The 23,944-nt window shown below is 42.6% G+C and overlaps 1 protein-coding gene across 9 annotated transcripts in view; it reads left to right on the forward strand.

The window, feature by feature from the left end:
- FAM13A (family with sequence similarity 13 member A) overlaps positions 1-23,944 on the forward strand; it is a 505,365-nt gene that overhangs the window by 44,824 nt on the left and 436,597 nt on the right. For all 9 annotated transcript variants that reach the window (XR_003856193.1, XM_029597821.1, XM_029597782.1 and 6 more), the window contains exon 3: positions 16,058-16,267. Coding sequence is in view for 8 of the 9 variants with exons in the window: in XM_029597821.1 (XP_029453681.1) it covers positions 16,058-16,267 (210 nt within the window). In the remaining variant the exon portion in view is untranslated. The remainder of the gene's footprint in view (positions 1-16,057; positions 16,268-23,944) is intronic.

Below are 23,944 nucleotides of genomic sequence, written 5' to 3' on the forward strand. Positions count from 1 at the left end.
CGGTAGTGGCCCGCGGAGCTTGGTATGCCAGGAAGTCCCTCCAGATGCTTAGCAATACCTCAGACGTGTAGATCCGGTAGTGGCCCACGGAGCGGGGTACGCTGGGGATGTCAATTCAGAGGTGAAGATGTTGAGAAAATCTGAGGTGCAGAAACTCGAAGAGGATCCTGTAGTGGATGAGGCACCAACCTGTAGTTCAGGTATACTGGAGCGACTCCTACTGAGGGAGACACGGTAGTGGCCCGAGGCACGGGGTACATCGCAGAGAATCTTCAGTAGGGAAGATGTCGTAGAAGTTAGTAGTACTCACAGGAGGAAGTTCCAGGAGAGCATCCCGAGAAGCGGGACAGACAGCGGTCCAAGGCAGGAAGGCCCTCCGAGGAGCGGATAGCCAGGAACGCGGAAGGGCCCCCGAGGAGCGGGTACCCAAAGTGTTCGAATGCCAAGTGAGGGACTGGAAACGGAAGTCCAAGAATAGTGTGGATTCAGCAACGAGAGAACTCCTTGCTAACTCGTTGAAGCATAGGGCCAGTCAGCTTAAGTACCGTAGCGGGTTGACATCATCCGGAAGGGACGCCCCCGAGGTTCCTGCCATGACGTGTACAAAGGTGGCCCACGCGCGACTAAGTGATTCCGGAAACAAGATGGCAGTTGAGAGTGCCCATGCCGTCCCGGGAACGCCAGGGTGGTCGGCAGTGGTTAGCAGAGGCCGCCATTCTTCCCAGATTGACAATGCAGCAGAGAAAGAGGTGAGCCTGGGGGGGTCGCAGCCGTCTGCAACTGATGGACGTAACAAGGTCTTTTCTGTAATAGATGTTTTCCTTGCCTACTGTAGAAATTGAAAAATTTAAGAGGTGCTACAGGGCAGTGTGTGGTGTATCTTGAGATATTGTCATGCGATGGGAGTACTGTGATCACCTTCTCCCAAACCAGAGATACTACAAAAAATTTTTGCACTTGAATGCAAATACTACACAAATTAGTGTGAATAATTTTTTTAGTCTGGGATGAAAAAAAGTTCATAATTTTAATACCCACAGCAGTGAATTTAATCAATTGCCATTGTGTTACCACCTGGCATTGCAGACTTTAATCATTACTGGAATTTAAAAAAAATCACAATAAGCAGTGTGTGAATGTGATTAAATTAGATTTGAAATAAATATAGCCATCAAATATCTTCAGTAGCACAGGGGTACTGCAAAAAAGTTTTACTTGAAACTTAAAGGAATATGCATCTCCTATTCAACTCAATATATATATCACATTATATTGCCCTAAAATAGCACCAAATAACATGCTACTAAATTCAGCTCAATATGTCACATATTATACTGCTCTCTGCAAATGCCAAAAGCCAACCAATCCATCCAAATATTTAATATTCTACAACTATAAAATGGGTTACCCATAATAATTTATAGTGAACCGTACTGATATTACACTAAGCGTAAGGTAGCCAATTGTGTTTGGCAAATGCACACACAGTATTATAATCATCTACCAGACTTTTGCTTTGTGGGTTAAGATGTGTTTTTTCTTTTTTTCTTGTGCAATTAAAACTCACATAGGAGCTGTAATAACCTTTCCAGAAAGTCCCAGACAGGTGCAATTATATCTCCAACTCATGAATTTATAGTATTCCCTTGTTCAAGAATCAACACTGTTAATGAGTCTGAGCCTTTTATTACTTAGCTTTAGGATTTTCTTTCTTGGCTATCCAAGTTGATTTAAAGTCTTAATAGATGCAATCATGGGGACCTCAGCCGTACACTGTCAGTGTACTGACACAGTTCTTGTCTGCTTCAGGGGACAATCATATTAATTTTGGAGATGATTCTGATGGAAACAACCAAAGGGTATAATAACATTTCTTACCAGCTGGTGAAGCGTTATAAAACATAAATCAACAATGAACCACAGTTTCATCAGTCTACAACATGGCTGCCATGGGACATCAGAAGCATCTGATGTCAACATGTCAGTTTAAATGAAATCTGTAATCCAATGAGAATCCACTCTCTGCAGACGTCACCTAAACTTTCCATCTGTCTAGACTCAATTGGTGCTTTGAACACAACAGACAACACAATGACTTCTAATAGAGTATGGACTACTCCACTTTCTTGTTAAGACCATGAGGGATGACAGTATTCCAGTTGTAAATGAAACGCTGTTCTTGCTCATGAGCTTTTTATTAAAATCACCACCTTTTCTGTTTGGGACCAGTTGAAACACAACTGAAAACCGTAAATCTTTAGGACATTGAGCGGTCTGTCAGCCAATGTGTTACCAATGGAGCCTCTTGTTGTTGTCTGCGTATGCAACTTAATTATTCTTGAATGCCGGGTGACTTTTGCACAAAGTGTTTTTTCCAATGCATAACAGTGGACATGGGTCCCATGTGACATAAATCACCTCTTGATTTACATGTAGTCATTTTGCTTCAACTCGTATGGCTTCTGCATAGGAAACAGTAAGGTATCACCATCAAACGATAGCTGGCACACATTATACTTCTGACAGGAAGTGTCCTGCTTTTACATCTTGTTTAATGTCACTGTGTGTAAAATGCAGAATGTACTAGGCAATCCTGAAAATGATTAGCTTTCTTCAAGGCAAAAGTGGGGGATTGCTGAAACACTGATGGTGTCAGGTTGAGGTCCCCATGATTCTATCTACTGAGACTTTACCCCAACATTTCCAAAAACAAAATCCTAAAGCTAAGTATTAAAAGGATCAGTCTCATATCAACAGTGTTGATTCTTGAACATGGGGATGCTATGGATTCATGAGTTGAAGATATAATTGCATCTGTCTGGGGCTTTCTGAAATGGTATATGAGCAGCTGCTATGCAAGTTTTAATTGCAAAAAAGCAAAAAAACATCTTAACCCACAAAGCAAAAGTCTGAAAGCTGATTATAATACTGTGCATTTGCCAAACACAATTAGCTGCCTTGCACTTAATATGATACTAGTATGGTTCTCTATAAATTATTATGGGTAATCCACATATTATACTGCTCCAACAACAGGCCTTTGTTTTGCTGATATTAAAAGATTTTTAAGGGGGAATTTATACAAAACAAAACGTGCTGAACTTATCTTTTAAACATCCATAACTGTGCCTTCAGTGGGAGTAGCTGGTTAATGTGTATGAGTTATAAAGACTTTAATACCTGCCATAACCTACAAGAAAAAAAAAAGAATTAACATTCTTAAAAATGCTGTACATACCTGATTTGTACTCTCTTAAAATCTGACTGGCTTTTTGGGAATCAAAATGGCCACCTGTTTAACTAATATATTAGACCTCAACATAACATCAACAAGATATTGGCCAATTGGAATGTTGTTGTTGTTAAAAAGACATAACTGCTCCAGACAAAAATATTGTACTAACCAATTTGGGACACTGTATTTATTTAAAGGGACAAAACTGCTTTGAGAAATAAAAAATGTTTACTTATGCCAATAAAACAAAACCCCTCTACTAGAAAATGAGGTTATGTCAAAGGCCAAAAAATATATACCACACACTGTAAACGAAAAATGCAAAATGAAATATGCAAACAAATGAAATGTGATACTTGCTATAACTACCATCCAGGAAAACGCCGTTCATGAACTGGCCTTGGGGATATAAACATATGAAAAAATATTCAAAACAATGCTTCCCATTCTATTAATTGGTTTAAACCATGTGGGACTAAACCATGTGGGACTCCCAGGTGCAAATAAAGCACTGTTCATAATGATGAAGTTGTAGAGAGAGGTTACCTCTTCTGTTAGATGCTGTTTGTTGAATTACAAAAAAAACAAAGTTGGTCTAAAGCAGTGATGGCGAACTCTAGTCCCTGGGTGTCACAAACAGGCCAGGTTTCCAGGATATCTACAGTGAATATGATTGAGAAAGATGTGCATGCACTGCCTCCATTGTATGCAAATCTATCTCATGCATATTCATTCTGGATATCCTGAAAACCTGGTCTGTTTGTGGCACTCGAGGACTGGAGTTCGCTATCACTTATCTAAAAGATGGATTTTTTTCCACCCAATTTATGACTCTAGGTACCTCAAACTTAACGGTACAAATGTGACTGTTATGCTGAATAATGTGTGTTTTTACTGGTCCCTTGTTTGACCAAAATATAGCATCTGGCATGGAAATATGATGGCATCTATAACTTGGTGAGTCTCACAATCAAACCTGCCACATAAAGAATATTGCAACAATAAATGCGGATCCTGTATCTCAAAACAGTTACTGAAAGTAGAAGCTTTTAACATCAGCGAAACATAGGCCTGTTGCTGGGGCAATATAATATGTGATACTGAGCTGAATTTTGTAGCAAGTTATTTGGCAATATAATATGATAATTACTGTATAGGAGATGTATATTCTTTGAAGTTTCAAGTTAAATTTTTTTTTGCAGTACCCCTGCGCTATTGAAGATACATTTACACATTGCTTATTGGGATGTTTTTTATGCAGGTAATGATTACTGTGCAATGCCAGGTGGTAACATGATGGAAATTGATTAAGCACATGACTTTAGTTATTAAATTATGAACTGTTTTCACTCCAGACATAAGAATTAGCCACACTTATCTGGTGTATTTGCATTCAAGTACCATACGTTTTTGTTTTTTTGTAGTGTCTCTGATTTTTGTGATATATAGTTTAAATTATATATTTTTTTGTATATGCACACACTAGCAGAATTACTCATTCTTTCCATGCACATGTAGTTATGTGTGCCTTCTGTTTTGTCAGCTGGAGGATGGAGAGAAAGGGTCTGCCTAGAGTGCCTGGTAGTAAAAGTTTGCAGCTCTACCCCCTTGCTGTTGTCCTGACAGCCAGTCAGTGTGAGTGGCTATCCAGTGCTCATGCTGATTTTTCAGTGAGGCTTTGACATCACAGATCCTTCAGCATGACTTCAGGCCAGAAATACAGCCACAATACCCCTCATTTTATTTTTTTATTTTATGAAGATCTTATTTTATGACATTTGATATTTAAAAAAAAACCCAAATATTGCTCACTATTCATCTTCCGGAAACCAAAATGATTTGGGGTTAATCGAAGCCACAATTATAATAGCATCTTGCTGGAAATCCTTAATTGCATTATGAAATTGACAAGAGGAGCAGAGAAGGAAATATGTATACAGTTGTTAATTCTGAATTGGTAGTGGTGTATCCAGTGGTGGTGGTGGTGTTCCATTTAGTATGCACAGACCCATCTACAAGCTGATCCACACCAAAGACATTATGGAACCAGTGAGCAGTCTACTGGAAGCCACCTCTGCTGCTTCCTGAACATGGTAATCAGGAGGCTGACCAACCAGCATGAAGACATGGCATGAATGGCCTCAGCAAGTACAGAGCAGTTGCATAACAGGAGAGAAAAGGCCTGTCACCTGTTCTTTGAGTGCGCTGGCGCTGCTGTTCCTGCCCACCTTGACTGCTGATGCTTTTTGCATTCTTAGCAATTGCTGATCTTTTCTGGTTCGTAGGCTACGGCTGCTCCTCCCAGCCCCCTTGCTGCTGATGCCTTTTCCATATGGGACCTCTGCTGCTTCTTCACGCCCCACCCTAGCTTCTCTAGGGTGGGGCACCAATGTTTTTTTTCCAGTTCAGCAGTTCCCCCACCCTGGCTTCATTTGCAGATGACAGGTGCCAACTTTTAATGCCCAGGCTACTGGGCATGTAAATATTTTCCAGTTCTGACTACTGAACCGTTTGTGTGCAGGAGATATGCAGGTAAGCAGAAAGTGGAAGGACTGTGTTAAGTTTCTGCCCCAGGTATCATTCAGGATTGAATGTAAGGGCAGACATACATGGAAGCATGTAGTATTTAGACAAGAAGTTGTGAGTGTTAATCTTTTGGGAGGACCAACAGCAAAAGATCAGCCTCCAAATCAGACAGCAACAGGTTAACATTCCCCAACTGTATTACCTGACCTTGCATGGGAAAGGATGGGACTGTAAGAGTTACCTAAATAGGATGTAATCTGTACTGGTGAGTCCAAGTCTCCACCTTCCTCCCTGCTTATTGTTTGGTCATACCAACACAATTGCCTGTACAGAACCATGTAATTGTGTACATAATATTTGTTTTTCTATCCAAGTTTCCCAAGTAAACTTGCATGCTGCCACTGAAGAGTGCTGAGTCATTTCTGCTTCACAGTAAGTGTTTCTCCTGTTTGAACAAGTAGATTGGGCCAGACCAGTACCAGAAAAAAAATCACCATTATGTTCACACTTACATGGTTGGTGGATCACAGCCATGCTCTGCTACCATCTAGAAAAAAATCAACAGTTTATAGGCCTAGAGAAGGCTGCAGACCCAGAGAAGAGGTTCTCAGGTACCTCAGGCGCGCCGACCTGAGGTATCTTCTCTTCGCCGCCCGCTCACCACCGGACCTTGCTCCCTGCTCCTGCGCGTTCGGCGCTGACCCACCGGGGTCGAAGGAGCCCTCCCCGAGCCACGCGGCCGAATCCTGCGCCTATCTGCTGCCCCGAGCATCGCAGCCCTGCTCCGCCCCCAGAATCGCTTCATCAACAGGGACCGGAGGGATCTTTAAAAAGGCACGCCGAAGGAGCGCGACAAAGGGGCCTGCCCCTTTGTGCGCCCCTTTGTGCGTCCCATTAAAGATCAAAGTCCACCTCCACATATAGTCTTGTTGGTCCCTATAAGTTTCCTCACCACATGACAACGTCACCGTGCTCACCCCCCTAACTTCTTCCACCCATAGGACTCCCCCCCCCACCCCCACTGCATCTTAGCCTTACGCTCCTTCGCCTAACTTTAAGTACTGACGTCAGCTCTGCTCTACAGCTCCCAGCTCTATACATTGAAACCGCTGACCCTACCTCCACTGAAACTACCCTGCTCCACCATCTCTGGATCCTCTCCTATCATTCCCTCCCCTCCTCTTCCCTATCTATCCACCATGACCACTCACTTTATCCCCCGCATTCACCTCCCTCATAACAGACACCCCCGCCCTGAACTCCATCTACCTCCTCCCCACCACAAATCCCTCCTTCCCATCCTCATGACCCCCTTTACCCAACTCCTAGGACTCACAACTCTCTCGATCATTCTGTTCAACGCCCAATCCCTCTCCAAAAAAACTCCTATCCTCTATGACCTTCTCACCAACTGCAATCCTGACATCTGTGCCATCACTGAAACTTGGCTCAGAGAAACAGACACGGTCCTCCTTAACCAACTACCTTCTCTCTCATACGAAATTCTATCCATCCCCAGACCCAAAAAAAGAGGAGGTGGCATCCTTCTAGCCTTCAAAAAACACCTCATCCTCAAACTCGCAAACACTACCTCCTCCCCCCCCCCCCCCACACTGGAAATTGGCCTTTTCAAATCCCCCACACTACAGATCTGCCTTATTTACGCCCCACCTGGCTCCATTGAACGGGATCCATCCCCTGTAATTGAATTCCTCTCTGCCAGTATCAACATTGAAATTCCATCCATCATACTAGGGGATTTCAACCTCCATGTTAACGCCACCACTCTCACCTCCTCTTGTGACACTTTCCTCTCCGCTCTCCAAGCAATAGGTCTCAGACAAATCGTCACTTCCCCGACTCATCAAGCTGGGCACTCCCTTGACCTCATCTTTATCAACCACTGTTTTCTACCTTCCCACCCCCCCCCCCCCCCACCTGCTCTCCGGTACCCTGGTCAGACCACTTCCTCATCGAAGCATCCCTCTCCTTCACTGCCCCAAGTACCCCTAACCCAGTACACAACACCACTATCACATTCAGAAAACCCTGCTCCAGTGAAGAGCTTTCCACTGCTCTTTCCAACATTCTACCAGACCTTGACTGCTCCACTCCTGAAGCTGCCCTTTCATCCTGGAGTAACATCACTCTTGAAATTGCCAATAAATTATGCCCTCTCTCCAGACGAGAACTACCTCAATCTACAAAAAACCACCAACCCTGGTACACAGCGGAGCTAAGAGTCTTAAAAAAGAAACTCAGACAGCGAGAGAGAACCTGGCGCAAAGCCCCCTCGCCCCAGCTCGCCTCCAGCTATAAATCTGCTCTTCATCATTACAGAATAACCACACTTAATGCCAAACGAGACTTCTATGCCTCTAAAATCCACAAATATACGTATAACCCGAAGGCTCTCTTCACATATGTAGCCGAACTCACCAAGTCCTCCCTCTCCCCTATCCCAGACAATGAAGCATCCTCCAGAAGCGAAGAAATCGCCCAATACTTCCACCAGAAAATCACCAACATCCTTCTCAGATTCCGACACCCATCTCCCCCCTTCCCCCCTCCCCCCCTCAACTCACTCCTGCTACTACCACCTTCGAAACGCTTGAACTGACCTCAGACAAGGGCGTTGAATCAGTTCTCAGAAAACTCAGACCCGCCTGTCACCCCTCAGATACCATACCCAGTAAGACCCTCCTTTCCATCCCAAACTCCATTGCTAAACCTATTGCCAACATTATTAACTCCTCCCTCTCTTCAGGCTCTGTCCCAGATGTCCTTAAACAAGCCATTGTCAAATCCCTTCTTAAAAAGCCCTCGCTAGACCCCAAAGACCCATCCAATTTCCGCCCTATTTTTAACCTGCCCTTTATCTCAAAGATTATGGAAAAGATAGTGAATCGCCAACTCACAGAATACCTTGAAAACAATAAAATACTGCACCCTGCCCAATTTTGCTTCCGTAAATACCTCAACACCGAAACTCTCCTACTCTCCCTCTCTGATCACATACTCAGAGGCATGGACCAGGGTAACTGCTACTTACTTGCCCTTTTTGACATCTCAGCCGCTTTTGACACTATCAACCACAATCATCTCCTCACCCGACTGGCTGAAATAGGCATTTCAGGCCTAGCCCTGCTATGGTTTAAATCTTACCTATCCAACGAAGTTCGCTGTCAAAATAGGAAATGCCGAATCCACACGCTACACCCTTTCCCAAGGCGTCCCACAAAGCTCCTCCCTCTCCTCCACTTTATTTAACATTTACCTCACCCCCCTCTGTCATCTTCTAACAGACCTTGGCCTCAAATTCTACCTCTATGCGGATGATGTTCAAATCCTCATCCCCGTTCATAATTCCCTAACTGATTCCCTGGCACACTGGAACACGTGTCTCGCCTCCATAAATGACTTCCTCACATGCATCCACCTTGCTTTAAACACTTCCAAAACAGAATTGCTCCTTTTATCCCAACAACAACCCCACAAACCCCTGATCCGCAATGACCCAGCCTTCAACACCGTCTCTTCCCAACACAATGTAAGAGACCTTGGGGTAATACTAGACCAACAACTTAATCTTAAAAAATACATCAGTTCCATCCTCAAAGAGGGCTTTTTCAAGCTTAATGTCCTAAAAAAGACCCCTCCTCCACCTTCATGACTTTCGGACTGTCATCCAAGCAACTCTATCCTCTAAACTTGATTACTGTAACGCCCTCTTCCTTGGTCTTCCTGCCTCCACTATCAAACCCTTACAAATGTTTCAAAACGCTGTTGCAAGGGTCATCACAAATACACGGAAATCCGACCACATTACTCCCATACTCAAAGACCTCCACTGGCTCCCCATAACATCCCGTATCCTCTTTAAAACCCTATCCATAATTCACAAATCCATCTACTCCTACAACTCCAACTGGCTTGAAGAACCCTTTTGCCTCTCACACTCGGATCGACCCACCAGGTCTGTCAACAAAGCTACACTAACAGTACCTCCTCTTAAAAGAGCCCACCTTTCCACCACAAGGGCTCGCGCAATATCCATCGCAGGCCCCAAACAATGGAACTCCCTCCCTCCTGTTCTCAGACTTGAGCCATGCTTCTCTAAATTCCGAAAGAAACTAAAGACTTGGCTCTTCCGACAAGCTTACCCAGAATAGTCTACAGCCACTATCCTCTCCCCCTCCCCCCTCCAGTACTTGCTCCAACGCACCTTCGAACTCCTCCATCTGTACCATCAGAATTCATCCCATAGTCTCTCTTGAACCCATGTACATAATTTCTCCCTTAGACCCTTGTATTTAAGTTACCCCATTGCATTTTTGTTCCTTCGTTTTAGCGTTCTCTGATCACTGTTTGCACCTTCTCTTCTACCTTATCTATGTATTTAACTTCATCTTTGCCCCCTCCCCTGTTCATTGTACTTTCGATCTTTCAGTTGCAATGTAAACCGGCATGATGTTTGCATACTAATGTCGGTATATAAAAACTTTAAATAAATAAATAAATAGTGCTGATCCAGGAAAACAGTGAAAGAATCAAGCTGCAGAGAAGTAGGCACCCCACTGCTTCAAGCATAGAATTCAGAACAACTGTATAAGAACATAAGAACATGCCATATTGGGTCAGACCAAGGGTCCATCAAGCCCAGCATCCTGTTTCCAACAGTGGGCAATCCAGGCCATAAGAACCTGGCAAGTATCCAAAAACTAAGTCTATGCCATGCTACTGATGCCAGTAATAGCAGTGGCTATTTTCTAAGTCAACTTAATTAATAGCAGGTAATGGACTTCTCCAAGAACTTATCCAATCCTTTTTTAAACACAGCTACACTAACTGCACTAACCACGTCCTCTGGCAACAAATTCCAGAGTTTAATTGTGCGTTGAGTGAAGAATTTTCTCCGATTAGTTTTAAATGTGCCACAAGCTAACTTCATGGAGTGCCCTCTAGTCTTTCTATTATCTGAAAGACTAAATAACTGATTCACATCTACCCGTTCTAGACCTCTCATGCTTTTAAACACCTCTATCATATCCCCCCTCAGACGTCTCTTCTCCAAGCTGAAAAGTCCTAACCTCTTTAGTCTTTCCTCGTAGGGGCTGTTCCATTCCCCTTATCATTTTGGTCGCCCTTCTCTGTACCTTCTCCATCGTAATTATATCTTTTTTGAGATGCGGCGATCAGAATTGTACACAGTATTCAAGGTGGGGTCTCACCATGGAGCGATACAGAGGCATTATGACATTTTCCGTTTTATTCACCATTCCCTTTCTAATAATTCCCAACATTCTGTTTGCTTTTTTGACTGCCGCAGCACACTGAACTGACGATTTCAATGTGTTATCCACTATGATGCCTAGATCTCTTTCTTGGGTGGTAGCACCTAATATGGAACCTAACATTGTGTAACTATAGCATGGGTTATTTTTCTCTATATGCATCACCTTGCACTTATCCACATTAAATTTCATCTGCCATTTTGATGCCCAACCTAAATGCAAGCAATTATCAGATATGGAAGTTTAAAATGGATTTATTGTGGAATAGGATAAATTATGGGATGTAATATGCTAGAACAAACCTAGTGAAAATGTATCGCATTGGAAACAGAAATATAGAGGCAAAGATTATAATTCCTCTTGTGGAGGATAATCAATCAATACACATCTGAGGGCAGTGCACCACAAAAGACATGAGAATCACTGAAGAAATATAAGGAGATGTAATTTAAACAGCAAACTGTTTCAGCTTTGCAAATTATATAGTTTAAGGCTGAAATTGTCTCTAGAAATGTTGGAACATAGTGCTGTGTTAGAGATCACAGAGAGACTGAGATGCGTAAGCAAAGACATGAAAAATAACCATATGTCAGCAGTATTAATGTACAGCGCCCCTGATATATATGATGCCCTGATAAATGCTCTAGAAACTAGAACAGAATGTAAATTAACATTGGACTATGTGAAAGGGAGACTTCTAAATGAATTTGTCTGCAGAAATCATGGACTAAAGGAAACAAAGTAATGATGCTTAGGGAGGGAGAAAAAGAGACAAAGGATTATCAGATTTCCCTTGCTGCAGGAGGAGGCCTGGTAGACAGAAGAGCAAAACTTCCTTACCCAACATTGGGTATAGCTTGTGGGCAGGCCCAGCCCAGAAAAGGCAGAGATATTTAAACAGAAGGGAATATAGCTGATGGGGGGGGGATCACAACCCAAGATATGCTTCTACTGCAGAAAGGTGGGTCATTTGAAAATAGAGAGCCAGAGAATCACTGAGACAATGGATGTCATTAAGACAATGAAAAGCAATTTTGAAGCTGAAAGAAAGGTGACATGGAACTGCAATTTTAAATTTGCTGAGAGAAGCAACCTGACAGACTGGTGTATTGATTCAGGAGCAACAAGCTACATGACAAGTAATAAAGTTTTTTTCACAGACATTGACTATAGTATGAATGATAAAGTTTGCCTAACCAATGGGGAAAGCATTTCTTTGATAGGGAAAGGAGAAGGGTGGTTTATGTGTGCCGCCGTTGCTGGATGCAGACACAGAATTCTCAAGAAAAATATGCTGGACCTGAAGGGAAGCTTACTGTTATTGAAATGCCTGACACCATCTTCTTTGCAAGGATATGTGGACAGTTAAGAAGAAAACAGGTATAGTGGCACAAGGGGTTGTGGGTGACAACTTGTAACAGAATCACCTGCACAGATGAAGAAGCCAAAGCAGCTGCTCGAGCCCAACATCAGACTGCATTCACCATGGCATAGGGACTGAGGCACAGATACCCAATGAAATAAATTGCCATGCTGAAACAGATTACGACAAATTTAAAGATATCCCTGTGCACAGAGACACGGATAATGCATGTGCTATGTGAAACAGGTACTTCCTGACTTTCATTGATGGTTTCTTCAGGTACACAAAGACTTACCTCCTAAGACACAAAAGTGAAAATCCTGTAGGTTATGGGCTCAGAGAAGGTATGTTCAGACAAGGAAGAGTATACTGCCACAAAGAACACAAGTCCAAGAACTATCAGAGTCCTCATGCTGGTTGGATATCAAAATCCATCTGCTTTAGAAAGTTTAAATCCAGTATAAAATTAGCTCCCTGCTTGCAAAATGTAGTCATTCCTCTGGTTGATTTGATTAAAATATTGGGGATGAACTTAGACAGTGCACTGTCTAGTTCTAAGTAAGTAGCCTTGCTGTCTAGATCTTTCTCTTATAATTTCTGTATGATTCGGAAACTAGTTGCTTTATTAAGTAGGGATGATCTAAAAATGCTATCTAGTGCTCTAATATTATCAAAAATTGACTACTGTAATATGCTTTATGTTGGAATGACAGAGGTTAATTTAAGCCGTATACAGTTGCTTGAGAATACTGCAGCTAGAATTATATTTGGTGTCTCCAAATATGAACATGTGTGTCTCCTTTGTATGAATTGCATCGGTTCCCAGTTTGCTGTAGGATTGTTTTTAAAATTCTTAGTCTCATAAATCCAACTATTTGGCAAATCTTTTGCTTCCATATAGACCTACAAGAATTTTGAGATCTCCCTCAAAAACAACTGTTGTGGATCCCTTTTGAGAAATTAGGTATGAGGAGTCTAGAGAACAAATTTGTCAATATCAAGCACTGTTAATCTGGAATTTTCTACCTCTGGCCATAAGTACAGAAAATAACTTTTTAAAATTCAGGAAATTATTAAAGGCCTGGATGTTTTTGCAGGTCTTTGATTGAAGATTATTTCATTTTCCCTGGCTGACTACTAGTTTTATTATTTTTATATGTTCTGTGTTGCTGTTTTGTCATATAATAATTATTGTTAATATTCTTATTCTGATATGTTGTAATTATTTTTATGGTGTAACTTTTATTGTGTTTTTATTGTTTTGATTTGTTTTATTCTATCATCATATAATTATTTTCTATTCATTTTTTTCTGTAAACTATTTTAAAATTTATTGAAAATCAATATAGCAAAATAAAGATGACCATTACCATTATTGGGGAATAGAAGAGAGTGGCATAGAAAATAAAGACTCTCCCCATAAGGGCACAGCATGAGAGACCACCACAGGGATACCCTGGAGAGGGTCTTGAGAGTTGACCATTCAGCCATTGACAATGGGTGTTCTGACCCTGAATAAGTAGATTGGACCATACTGGTACCAGAAAAATAAATCCCAGCACTGAAGTGTGTTAACTTGGGTTAAGTCACTTTGTTTCTTTGTATTTCTAAATTGTCTTGCAGTAGCTCATCCAGGTATAAGGACCAACTGTCCATGTTGCTTGGAAAGGAAGCTCATTTAATTGTGAGGGCAGGCTCTGTGCTGGCAGATGCTTTAACAGAATACCCTTTAATAATACAGCAAGGTTTAGGAATAGCCTTGTGGTTAGAAGAACAGGCTAACTTTCCCCTCCATTGCCTCAGGTACAGACTTGTAGAGAGATTTACTAAGCCGCAGTATTTTATTGCGGGAGGTGCAAATTAACATGGAGGGGCCATACTGCGATAAGTTGCCCCTTCTTGACAAAATGTTGCAGCATTCACGCAGCACATTCAAAAATTGCACCATGAAACTACCCCAAAGTGTGCAATGGTCGCCAGCTGGGTCCGCCAACACTTAAAGGAGCCAAAGTCCAAAAATCTTTTCTCCCTTCAGATCTGCAAAAAAAGACCTTGGGGGGGGGGGCAATGTAGACCCCCACTTGCCCTCGTTCACCACCACTGTAGAGGTGGTGGCAACCCTCACAAGTTTAAAAAAAAAAAAAAGATTTTTGTAAGTATGTGACACTCTGCCCTCTTCCCTAACCTCTCCCTAAGGTTTACAGTACACATCCCGCCTGAGACAAATGGCTCCCTTGAAAATCCCCCCTGAAAAAAGTCAACTTGGCCTCTTCCCCAGTCCAAATGCAAACATCCCTTGGAGTCTAGTGGCCCCTCAAGTCCCTCCCCACCTCAATTTGGTGGACTGGGGTGTGATCAGACCCCTCCCCTACCCCTGAACCACCATATCTCTAATATTGGTGTTCAGTGGGGGCCCATAGCATCCCCTTGCTCCGGGCCCAGTCAATGCCATTTTTCAAAATAGCACCGATCTGACCTTGCCCCTATCATGTGATAAGTGCAAAATCTGGGGACCAAACCAGTCTGGCCACTACCCTTCCAAGACTACCAGGGCTACTTTTCAGGTTGGGTGGGGGAGGAGCTTGGGGGTGCCTCTAGACCCCAGGGATATGTTTGCATTTGGACCTGGGGGAGCGGGGCCAAGTTGAGTTGATCAGTGGAGGGCTTTGAAGGGGGGGCATTTGTCTCAGACAGGTGTGTTCATTGGATACTTTGGGGAGGAGTTAGGGAAGAGGAGTGGGTGTCATCGCCTGCATTTACAAAGTTCTTTTTTATACTTGTGAGGGTCATCGCTACCTGTACAGGTGGAAGGGGGGAGATCATGCAGGTATTGACGTTGACCCCCAGGGGGAGGTATTTCAGGCCACTTTGCCCTTTAAATTTTCCCATATTACCATCAGGGACCTGTGCTAGCATCCCGATGCTCCCCCCAGGAAAATAATGCACCTTCTTCACATGCGTTAAAATAATGGGGCCAACTTTTTTGTAAGTCTGCTGTGTTATTTTATTTACATCAAATTGTCTATGCATATGCTGCTTTGCATGTGCTAGGTAATTTTATGCATGCAAATGCATGCAAAGCGGCTTATTTCCATAGGGGGAGAAATACATTGAAGATATTGTGTGATATGTCCGTAATATACAGCGTTTAACATGAGATATTGCCATATCGTGGCTTAGTAAATCTCCCTATTAGATTGTGAGCCCTCTGGGAAATACCTTCAGTACCTGAATGTATTCCACTTTGAAGTGCCCAAAAAGCAGAATATAAATCAAATAAGTAAAGACACAGCATGGGATTTTTTAATTTAAATTTGAGAACAGCTAGGGGAATAGAATGTGTGTGTGAATAGATAGATTACGAGGTTATGTCTCCTGTCTGTCAGTTCAAAATTATGGTTCTTCCACTGACCCTGAAGAATGAACAAGGGTCTTCTTAAAAGTATTTACTTTCTACTTATACATTACTTGTGATTCAAATTTCACAAGACCATCTAATGATTAAGTATGAGTAGTACAGATAACATTGACACAAATCCATTTTGAGCAAAAACGTGAGTTTTGAAGGTTTTTTGTTTTGTTTTTTTTGGCTGTTTTTATAATTAACTTGATCTTTCCTCTTTCATGTGCATTTTTCAGGGCTGAGGCAGGAGGGTCTCTTCAGGGTGAGTGGCAGCATGAAAGTAGTGGATCAACTACGCCTGAAGTATGAGAGTGGGGAAGAAGTGGAGCTGGCCAGGGATGGGGATGTGAACTCGGCAGCCAGCCTCCTCAAACTGTTTCTGAGAGAGTTGCCGGATAGCATCATCACCGCTGCACTGCATCCTAAATTCATACAACTCTACCTGGGTAAGAATGGTGTAGATCTGTCCAAACCTGCTGTGCCTTTTCCTTCCTTCCAAAAAAAATGTACTATTGTATCTCCTTGGCAGCCTTTATCTTAATAAAATTGTTTTCTAGTGCGACAGGGTAGCTGTCGAGAGCATCCATCTCCCTGAGCTAGTGATCTTGATAGGGGGCTCAGAGGAAAGGGTTCCCTTCACTCCCTGCTCACCCTTTTCCTTGCTCCTCTCTCTTGCCATCTGCTGATCATGTGGAGAGCAGCTGTCAGAGCTTTTATCCTTGTAAACGGGTCTGTCTGGAATCTGCCTTCCTTTTTCCAGCTTAAAAGTGCACACGGTCTTACAGCGGTGTATTTACAGTGGGGGCAGGAAAGCGGTACAGGTACGCACTCCAGGAGAAGAGGGGGTGCCAGCAGGGCCATTTGGCTAGGGCCTACAATGTTCAAGGGGGTCTACTTTTGTTGGGCAGAATTAAAAATAAAGCTAAGTATATCTATTTCTAACATGTATAAATAAAAATTTCAATTGTAATTGAAGAATTTGATAACAAAAAAAGCTCATAAAGCCTTCTTAAATAAAAAGTTATTTGGAAAATTTAGAAAATGATTTCTCTTATTAAGTATCACATCAGAACCTTCCATAGGGGCCTACTTTTCTTAGCTGGCACGGGCCTAATTCCTGCTCTCTCCGGCCGGCTCTGCAGGTAAGTGGAATTTCCAAAAGTACAGATTCTGTTTTCCCCCTCCTCCCTTCTCTCCCCCATGGCTGTTCATATGCACAAATAGGTGCAAAGTAGGTCGGTGCTTATAGCGCGTGCACTTTGCTGAAGCTTTTAAAATTAGCGCAGGTACATGCGGCAAGATTACCCACGTACTCTGCCACCGTGGGGGATCTTTGAAAATTCCCTCCTAACTGCGAGCAGCTGCGGCCTTTCCCCTTGCTGAGCGCATGGGGGACAGAGGCAACATTTCCTACGGAACTCCACCATTCTTTACGTTCTAGAGCCGATCAGCATGGAGGGGAAGGGGAAGTCCTTAGGACTTAAAGCCCCCGTTTTGAAAGGGTTTTTATACTTTCCACTGTATAGTATTAGCGACTTAAAATAAGTGGAAAAATAATTTTTATTTCTTTACTTAAAAAACCCCCCAAAACAAAACCCAAATGGTGTATGTTATTGTAGGTCTTTCAGCTTTACAGACCTATTGAAGTTGTTACCAGTGGTTCAAGCAGACGTCCTCTGTGGATAAAACAGCATAACTCCCAGCATCCCACTGGCTGAGAGATATGAATTTACAGGGTCACAAGCCCAAGATTTCTTATCTTTTCTGTAAGCATTCCTGGGTTCGCAGGACTTGGCATATTAGCCCCAGAAAGTGCAAAAAGTGCCTCAGGATGCCGGTGACTGTGAAACCAGCTAAAACTGGATGCATTTGCTCTTCTTTAAATAATCAAAATTGCATTCAGTAAACCAGGATTTCCAAAACCTGACCTGGTGTCCCCACAGCCAGCCAGGATTTCAGGGTTTGCACAGTGAATGCGCATGAGATAAATGTGAATATTTTGGAGACCCAGAATGTACAAGTGTATCTTTTATCCATGTTTATTGTGGATCTCTTGAAATCTTGACTGGCTGAGAGGTTATCAGGACAGGTTTGGGAAGCCCTGTGCTAAATTTTGGATTTAGTGTTAATTTATACCTGATCTTTTATGTCCTGCCCTTTATATTTATCTATTTATTTTATTTTATAACATTTATTAATCACTTTCCAATTTTATAATAAAATTCCCAAAGCGATGTACACTTATAGCGACAAGAGATTATACAAAAACATTAAAATAAACCAAAATTATAAAATAATGTAACATATTAATAACCAACCCAGGATAGCTGTTGCATGTGCCACCCGCGTCAGGCCCCCGTCCGGACCCACTTATCCCCAACTGCCAGCTCCTTCTCCCGGTTCGACCTCCCTCGTGGCTGTGGGCAGCCGCCTGCGCACCTGAGGCTTCCTCTGTCATCCCCGGCTCCTCTGCGGACTCTCCAGCTCCGCGGCAGGCCTCTCCGCATGGTCCACGGGGAGACGCCGTTGTCCAGCACCATGCTGCCCCTTAAGCGTGCGCGCCTGTCTGAGTTTTAAAGGGGCCGTGGCAGGAATCCACCCTGTGGCCCCGGATGATGACATCACCGGGTCTCGGTATATAGGGCCAGGCCCAGCCAGTGCTTCCTTGCCTTGCTAACAGGTCTCCACGCTTGTCGTGTTCTCGTTGCTTGTACCTGATCCTGCCTACGTTCCTGTTTCCTGTTCCTATCTACGTTCCTGGTTCCTGCTCCTGTACCCGGTCCTTGTTCTCCATGCTTCTGATTGACTTCTGGCTTGACCCCTGCTTTGCCCGACCTTGCTTCTGATTGACTTCTGGCTTGACCTCTGCTTCGCCTGACCATTCTCGGACTGACTTCTGGTTTTGACCTTTGCTTGTTTGACCGCCTGTCCTTGTCTGCCGCCAGTCCTGACCACAGCCTGCTCTACAATGCCTCTATTGGTTCTACCCTGGACTTGGCTTCTCAGGCTTCGGCCTTCTGCTAATCAGGCGCCACTTGTCTTGCCTCCTGTACTCCATTGGCGTCCGGGTCTTTGGAACCCTGCCTCGTCTGGACTCGTCTTCTTCTTCCAACTACCATTGCTGACCTCTGGCTGATCCCGACATCGTACCCTGGGAGTCCTCGGATGGACGCCCAACTAAGACCAGCTGGCCCCGGCACCCTAGGGCTCAACCTGCGGGGAACGACGCTGGTATTGGCGACGCTCCAGCCGGCCTCCATCTCTCAGCCAGCTCCGCCTACTGACAGTGGGGATCCATAGGGCTTGCCCTGTGTGTAGCATCAACCTCACCTCAGGCCAAGGGTTCACCTCCGGCGCAACAATAGCAGCCCTGAAAAAAGGAACCCACCATCGCCCCATTACAATGATTCCGTATTAAAACTAGTTCTCCATATATATCTATCTGATGTTAAGATTATACGCCAACATCACCAACTCCTTGAGCTAATAAACTTTCCCGGAGAGTTAATTATATCTTTGCATGGCATGAAACAGGTTGGAAGTCTGATAAGCAGTAACTAGCTGCATGCACAGAAATCTGTCTCCTGGATCAGTTAACATAGTCATTCATGTTGTTTTTATAATTTTCTTTCACAAAGCTTTATTTCACCTCTGTGTTATTAGTCATAACCCCTTGTGCTCAAGGTTTTCTCCCTCATAGTACCTTTGGCTCTCTCACCAGATTGCCAGGGCAGTATTTGTATGCCCTGAGTGATGTGAAGGTCCCAACCAGATCCGCTGGTCTGCACAGATCATTCCTCTTGCCCTGGATTTTTTTTTTGCCTTTGGTTCAATACAGATGGTTACTAGAGTTTCAGTTTTAACTAAAAAAAGAAAAACTTGCATCGGTTTAGTACCACCAGAAAAAAAACAAAACAGTTCTGGTGCCTTTAAACAAAGTTGTAGTAGTTCAGTCTACACAAACCTAGAGCATTTCTAATGCTTTCATACAAGAAACTGCAATAGTGGTTCAACACAAACAAAAATCCAGAGTTTATATTCTCCTGAAATCCAGTAGCAGTTTCTGCACTACAGCATTTGTACTCAAAACAGTTCACTGAATTTCTCCAGCTCCATCGGTTTCTTGCTAGGTCCGAAATCAAAGTTTCTATCCTCCAGCTCATCTATGTCGCATGTGGGAGAAACTCCATTTCCTCCTCCTCCTCCTCTTCCTGTTCCAGGCCCTCTTTATATACATTGCTTGTCGCCTTTGTGAGATCGGAACTTCCACCCTCCCTGCACTTAGAGGCCCCACTTCCAGATCCCTGTTGGCTGTTCCACTTCTGCTCTCTGATGGGAGTTGTAGTTCCTATACTTTGTTTACTTGCCCTGGGGGTTGTTGGCTCTCCCCAATGGATCCACATTCACCTGGAGGCTGAAACGCCTAGGTCTGTGTTCAGGACTTCCTCATCACAGTTGTTATAAGCAGGGACATTTCATATGCATGTTATGTTTTTGATCCCTCTTTGCTTAGCATATTGGGTGAAAGTGAATGATACATCTTCATGCATTTGATTGGCTGGCGATGGTCCTAACTTGTAGACTGACTTAATTCTCTGCTTATACAACTGTGTTCAGCAATGATTCTTTTAGTGCTGGCCTGGGGGAACTCTCAATGTCTTTTACTGATCTAGATACATTGAATGCATTTGCTGGGTACCTGCAAGTCTCAGCACAAGTAAGCTTTCAAGGAATAATGCTCACAGGCCTTGCATGAAATGGTCATCCACATTAAGAATTCCTCTTTCCATTGCACCATATAGACTCTTCTTCCTAAATCTAGCCACCTGCTTACCGCATGTCTTGTAGGTCTGGGAGAAGCGGATGGGCCATGATTTTTCTGAACAGATGCTAGAATTCTTAATTTCCCAATTGAATGTTAGAGCTAGTAGCTAGACTCTCATTGGGCTGTACTGTTTGCCCTTGCGTTCCTTCTTACTACAGTTAGCTCTCAATTGTTTTTTTTTATTTGGTTTGGACTTGAATTTTGTCAGGTTTTTTCTAGGATCCATGCCGTTGTGGTGGTCTTAGCCATGTGTATTCTATATGTAGTGCCAGAGCTTCACACACCACGGCATGGTTAAAAGGTGAAGTGAAAAAGGCTATTTTAGCCAAAAGACCTTCCTTCAAAAATTGGAAGAAGCATCCATCTGAAGAAAATAACAAGCATAAGCATTGGCAAGCTAAATGCAAAACATTGATAAGATAGGCTAAAAGAGAATTTGAAAAGAAGTTGGCCATAGAGACAAAAATGCATAATAAAAACTTTTTAAAATATATCCGAAGCAGGAAGCCTGCGTTGGAGTCAGTTGGACTGTTAGATAATTGAGGGATTAAAGGGGTTCTTAAGGAAGATAAGGTCATCGTAGAAAGACTAAAATAATTCTTTGCTTCATGTATATGGATGAGGATGTTGGGAAGATACCTTTCCGGAGACAGTTTTCAAGGGTGACTATTTTGATGAACTGAACCAAATCACAATGAACCTAGAAGATGTAGCAGGCCAGATGGACAAACTGAAGAGTAGTAAATCACCTGGACCAGAGGGTATACACCCCAGGGATCTGAAAGAACTAAATGAAATTTCAGAACTATTACAAGTAATTAGTAACCTATCATTAAAATCACCCATTGTACCTGAAGACTAGAAGTTGGCCAGTGTAACACTGATATGTAGAAAGGGCTCCGGAGATGATCTAGGAAACTATACACTGGTGAGCCTTACTTTAGTGCTGGGAAAAATCATGGAAAATGTTATAAAGAATAAAATCACAGACATGATTTAATGGAATATAACCAGCATGGATTTATCCAAGCAAGTCTTGCCTCGCAAATCTTCTGCATTTTTTTGAAGGGCTGAATAAACACATGGATAATGGTGAATTGATAAATGTCGAGTATTTGGATTTTCAGAAGGCGTTTGACAAAGGGGCTTCTAAGAAAACTATAAAGTCATGGGACAGGAGGCGATGTCCTTTTGTGGATTGCAAACTGGTTAAAAGCCAGGAAACAGAGAGTAGAATTAAATAGTCTGTTTTCACAGTGGAAAAGGTAAACAGTGCCTCAGGGATCTGTATTTGGATCTGTGCTTTTTAATATATTTATAAATGATCTGGAAAGGGGTACGATGAGTGAGGTGATCAAATTTGCAGATGAGAGATCAAGATGGCTGCCATGTGAGATGCTGGGTCGGAGTTCTCTCCCTTTCCGTGATCCTTTTGTTTCCTAATGCCTCATACAAAGAGGAAGGCAAGGTTGAGGGACTCTTCTCAAGTTTCTCCCTCGACAGCCCTCCTTCAACCACGGATTGAGGGCTTCTTTTCCCCTGACATCAACTACGCCGGTGATGGCCCTTGCAAAAGCTGGCAGGGAGTGAACACTGACGCCGCGGGCTGAGGAGGTATCGCTGAGTCCCGGATTGCACCTATCACACTGTGTCCTCCCTTCGGTAGACCCTTAATGGAAGCAGCACAGAGCCCAGTAAGTCTTGCTATTGATTGGGCTCCGGCTCCTGTGGGTTCTGTCATGGTAACTGCGACTGACACTATCTTTGAAGGAGGGTTGGACAGAGAAGCCTGTTCTATCCCAGTTTAAGGAACTTTGTCAGATATCCCCTTGATGAAGGGATTGCCTGTGTAATTAGAGGAAAGCTCAGTTGCTGGCAGTTCTTTTCTGGGAGGAGGAAGCTTGAACACAACCAATTGTTTGGCTCCATGAGTAACTTTAACCAAGCCCCCTTTTATTACCTTAGATGCGGTCTGGAGTGCCTTGACTTCTATAGAAATGTCTATTTGATCATTAACAAAGTTTTCTTTGGACTCCAACCAGCATATATTAGTCATAGATAAATTAGTTTCTTCACAAGGGGTAAGATTGAAACCTTGGCGTCACTAGTGTCTGCAGTTGAGAAGACACAAAATGCTTTGGTTCAGTCTGATCTAATTCGTTTCAAGAAACTTGAGAACATAGAAAATGCTATCTGAAGCTTGAATTTGAGAGCTCAATTTTCCTATTATTAAACTTATTTCACCTTTGGAACTTTTCAAGAACTATGTTACAAGTTCTCAAGTTTTCCAAAGAGGCTTTGCCTGTAATTGCTAAGGCTTATTATTTGCCATCTCAATCCACTGCTGCTTCTGATGATCAAGAACAGGACATTTCTTCTTTGAATTTAACAGACCTTGAATCATCTCAAGATCTTTCAGTATTTAAAAGGGGAAACTTACTAGTTTCATTTACCTTTTTGAATGATAGAAATGCTGTTCTTAGGGTTTTTTTCCGCAACAGATTATTGTCTTTTTTAATGTCAGAAGATCTGGTTATTTCTTGATATCACTAGAACAACTCAGGATCGTAGAAAGAAATTTCTTGCTATGAGGTCAGAAGTTTTGTCCTTAAGTACACAATTTACCTTAAACATAATTAACATTTAGATATTTAACAAGGTATTTGCATGGATACTTTATTTTGAACCTTCTCAACTCCGTTCATTTTCAGATCAGCATGTTCAAGGAGTTCATTAAGATGGTATGGCATTTTGGAATTGTGAGGTCTGGTATGCCTCTCTCTTTCTTTTTTCCTATTTCTTTTTATTTTTCTCTCCTTGTTCTTTCTTGATCTCCCTCTTTATTTCCTATATTTTATTTGAGGGATGTGTGATACATTTTCACTTTATTTGTACTTGATATGATGTGTTTTCTTATACAAGGCACGATCTCTCATATATTTTCTGACATAAGAATTTTGTGTTTTATATTTGTTAAACTTATAAATAAATAATAATTAAAAACAAATTTGCAGATGACACAGTTATGCAGAGTAGTTAAATGTTAAGCAATTGTGATAAACTGCAGGAGCATCTTGTGAGGCTGGAAGATTGGGTGTCCAAATGGCAGATGAAATTTAATATGGACAAGTGCAAGGTGTTGCATATAGGGAAAAATAACCCTTGCTGTAGTTACACGATGTTAGGTTCTATATTAGGAGCTGCCACCCAGGAAAAAGATCTAGGCATCATAGTGGATAATACATTGAAATTGTCATCTCAGTTTGCTGTAGCTATCAAAAAAGCAGACAGAATGTTA

Source organism: Rhinatrema bivittatum, chromosome 1 (assembly GCF_901001135.1).
Source record: "Rhinatrema bivittatum chromosome 1, aRhiBiv1.1, whole genome shotgun sequence".
Lineage (NCBI taxonomy): Eukaryota > Metazoa > Chordata > Amphibia > Gymnophiona > Rhinatrematidae > Rhinatrema > Rhinatrema bivittatum.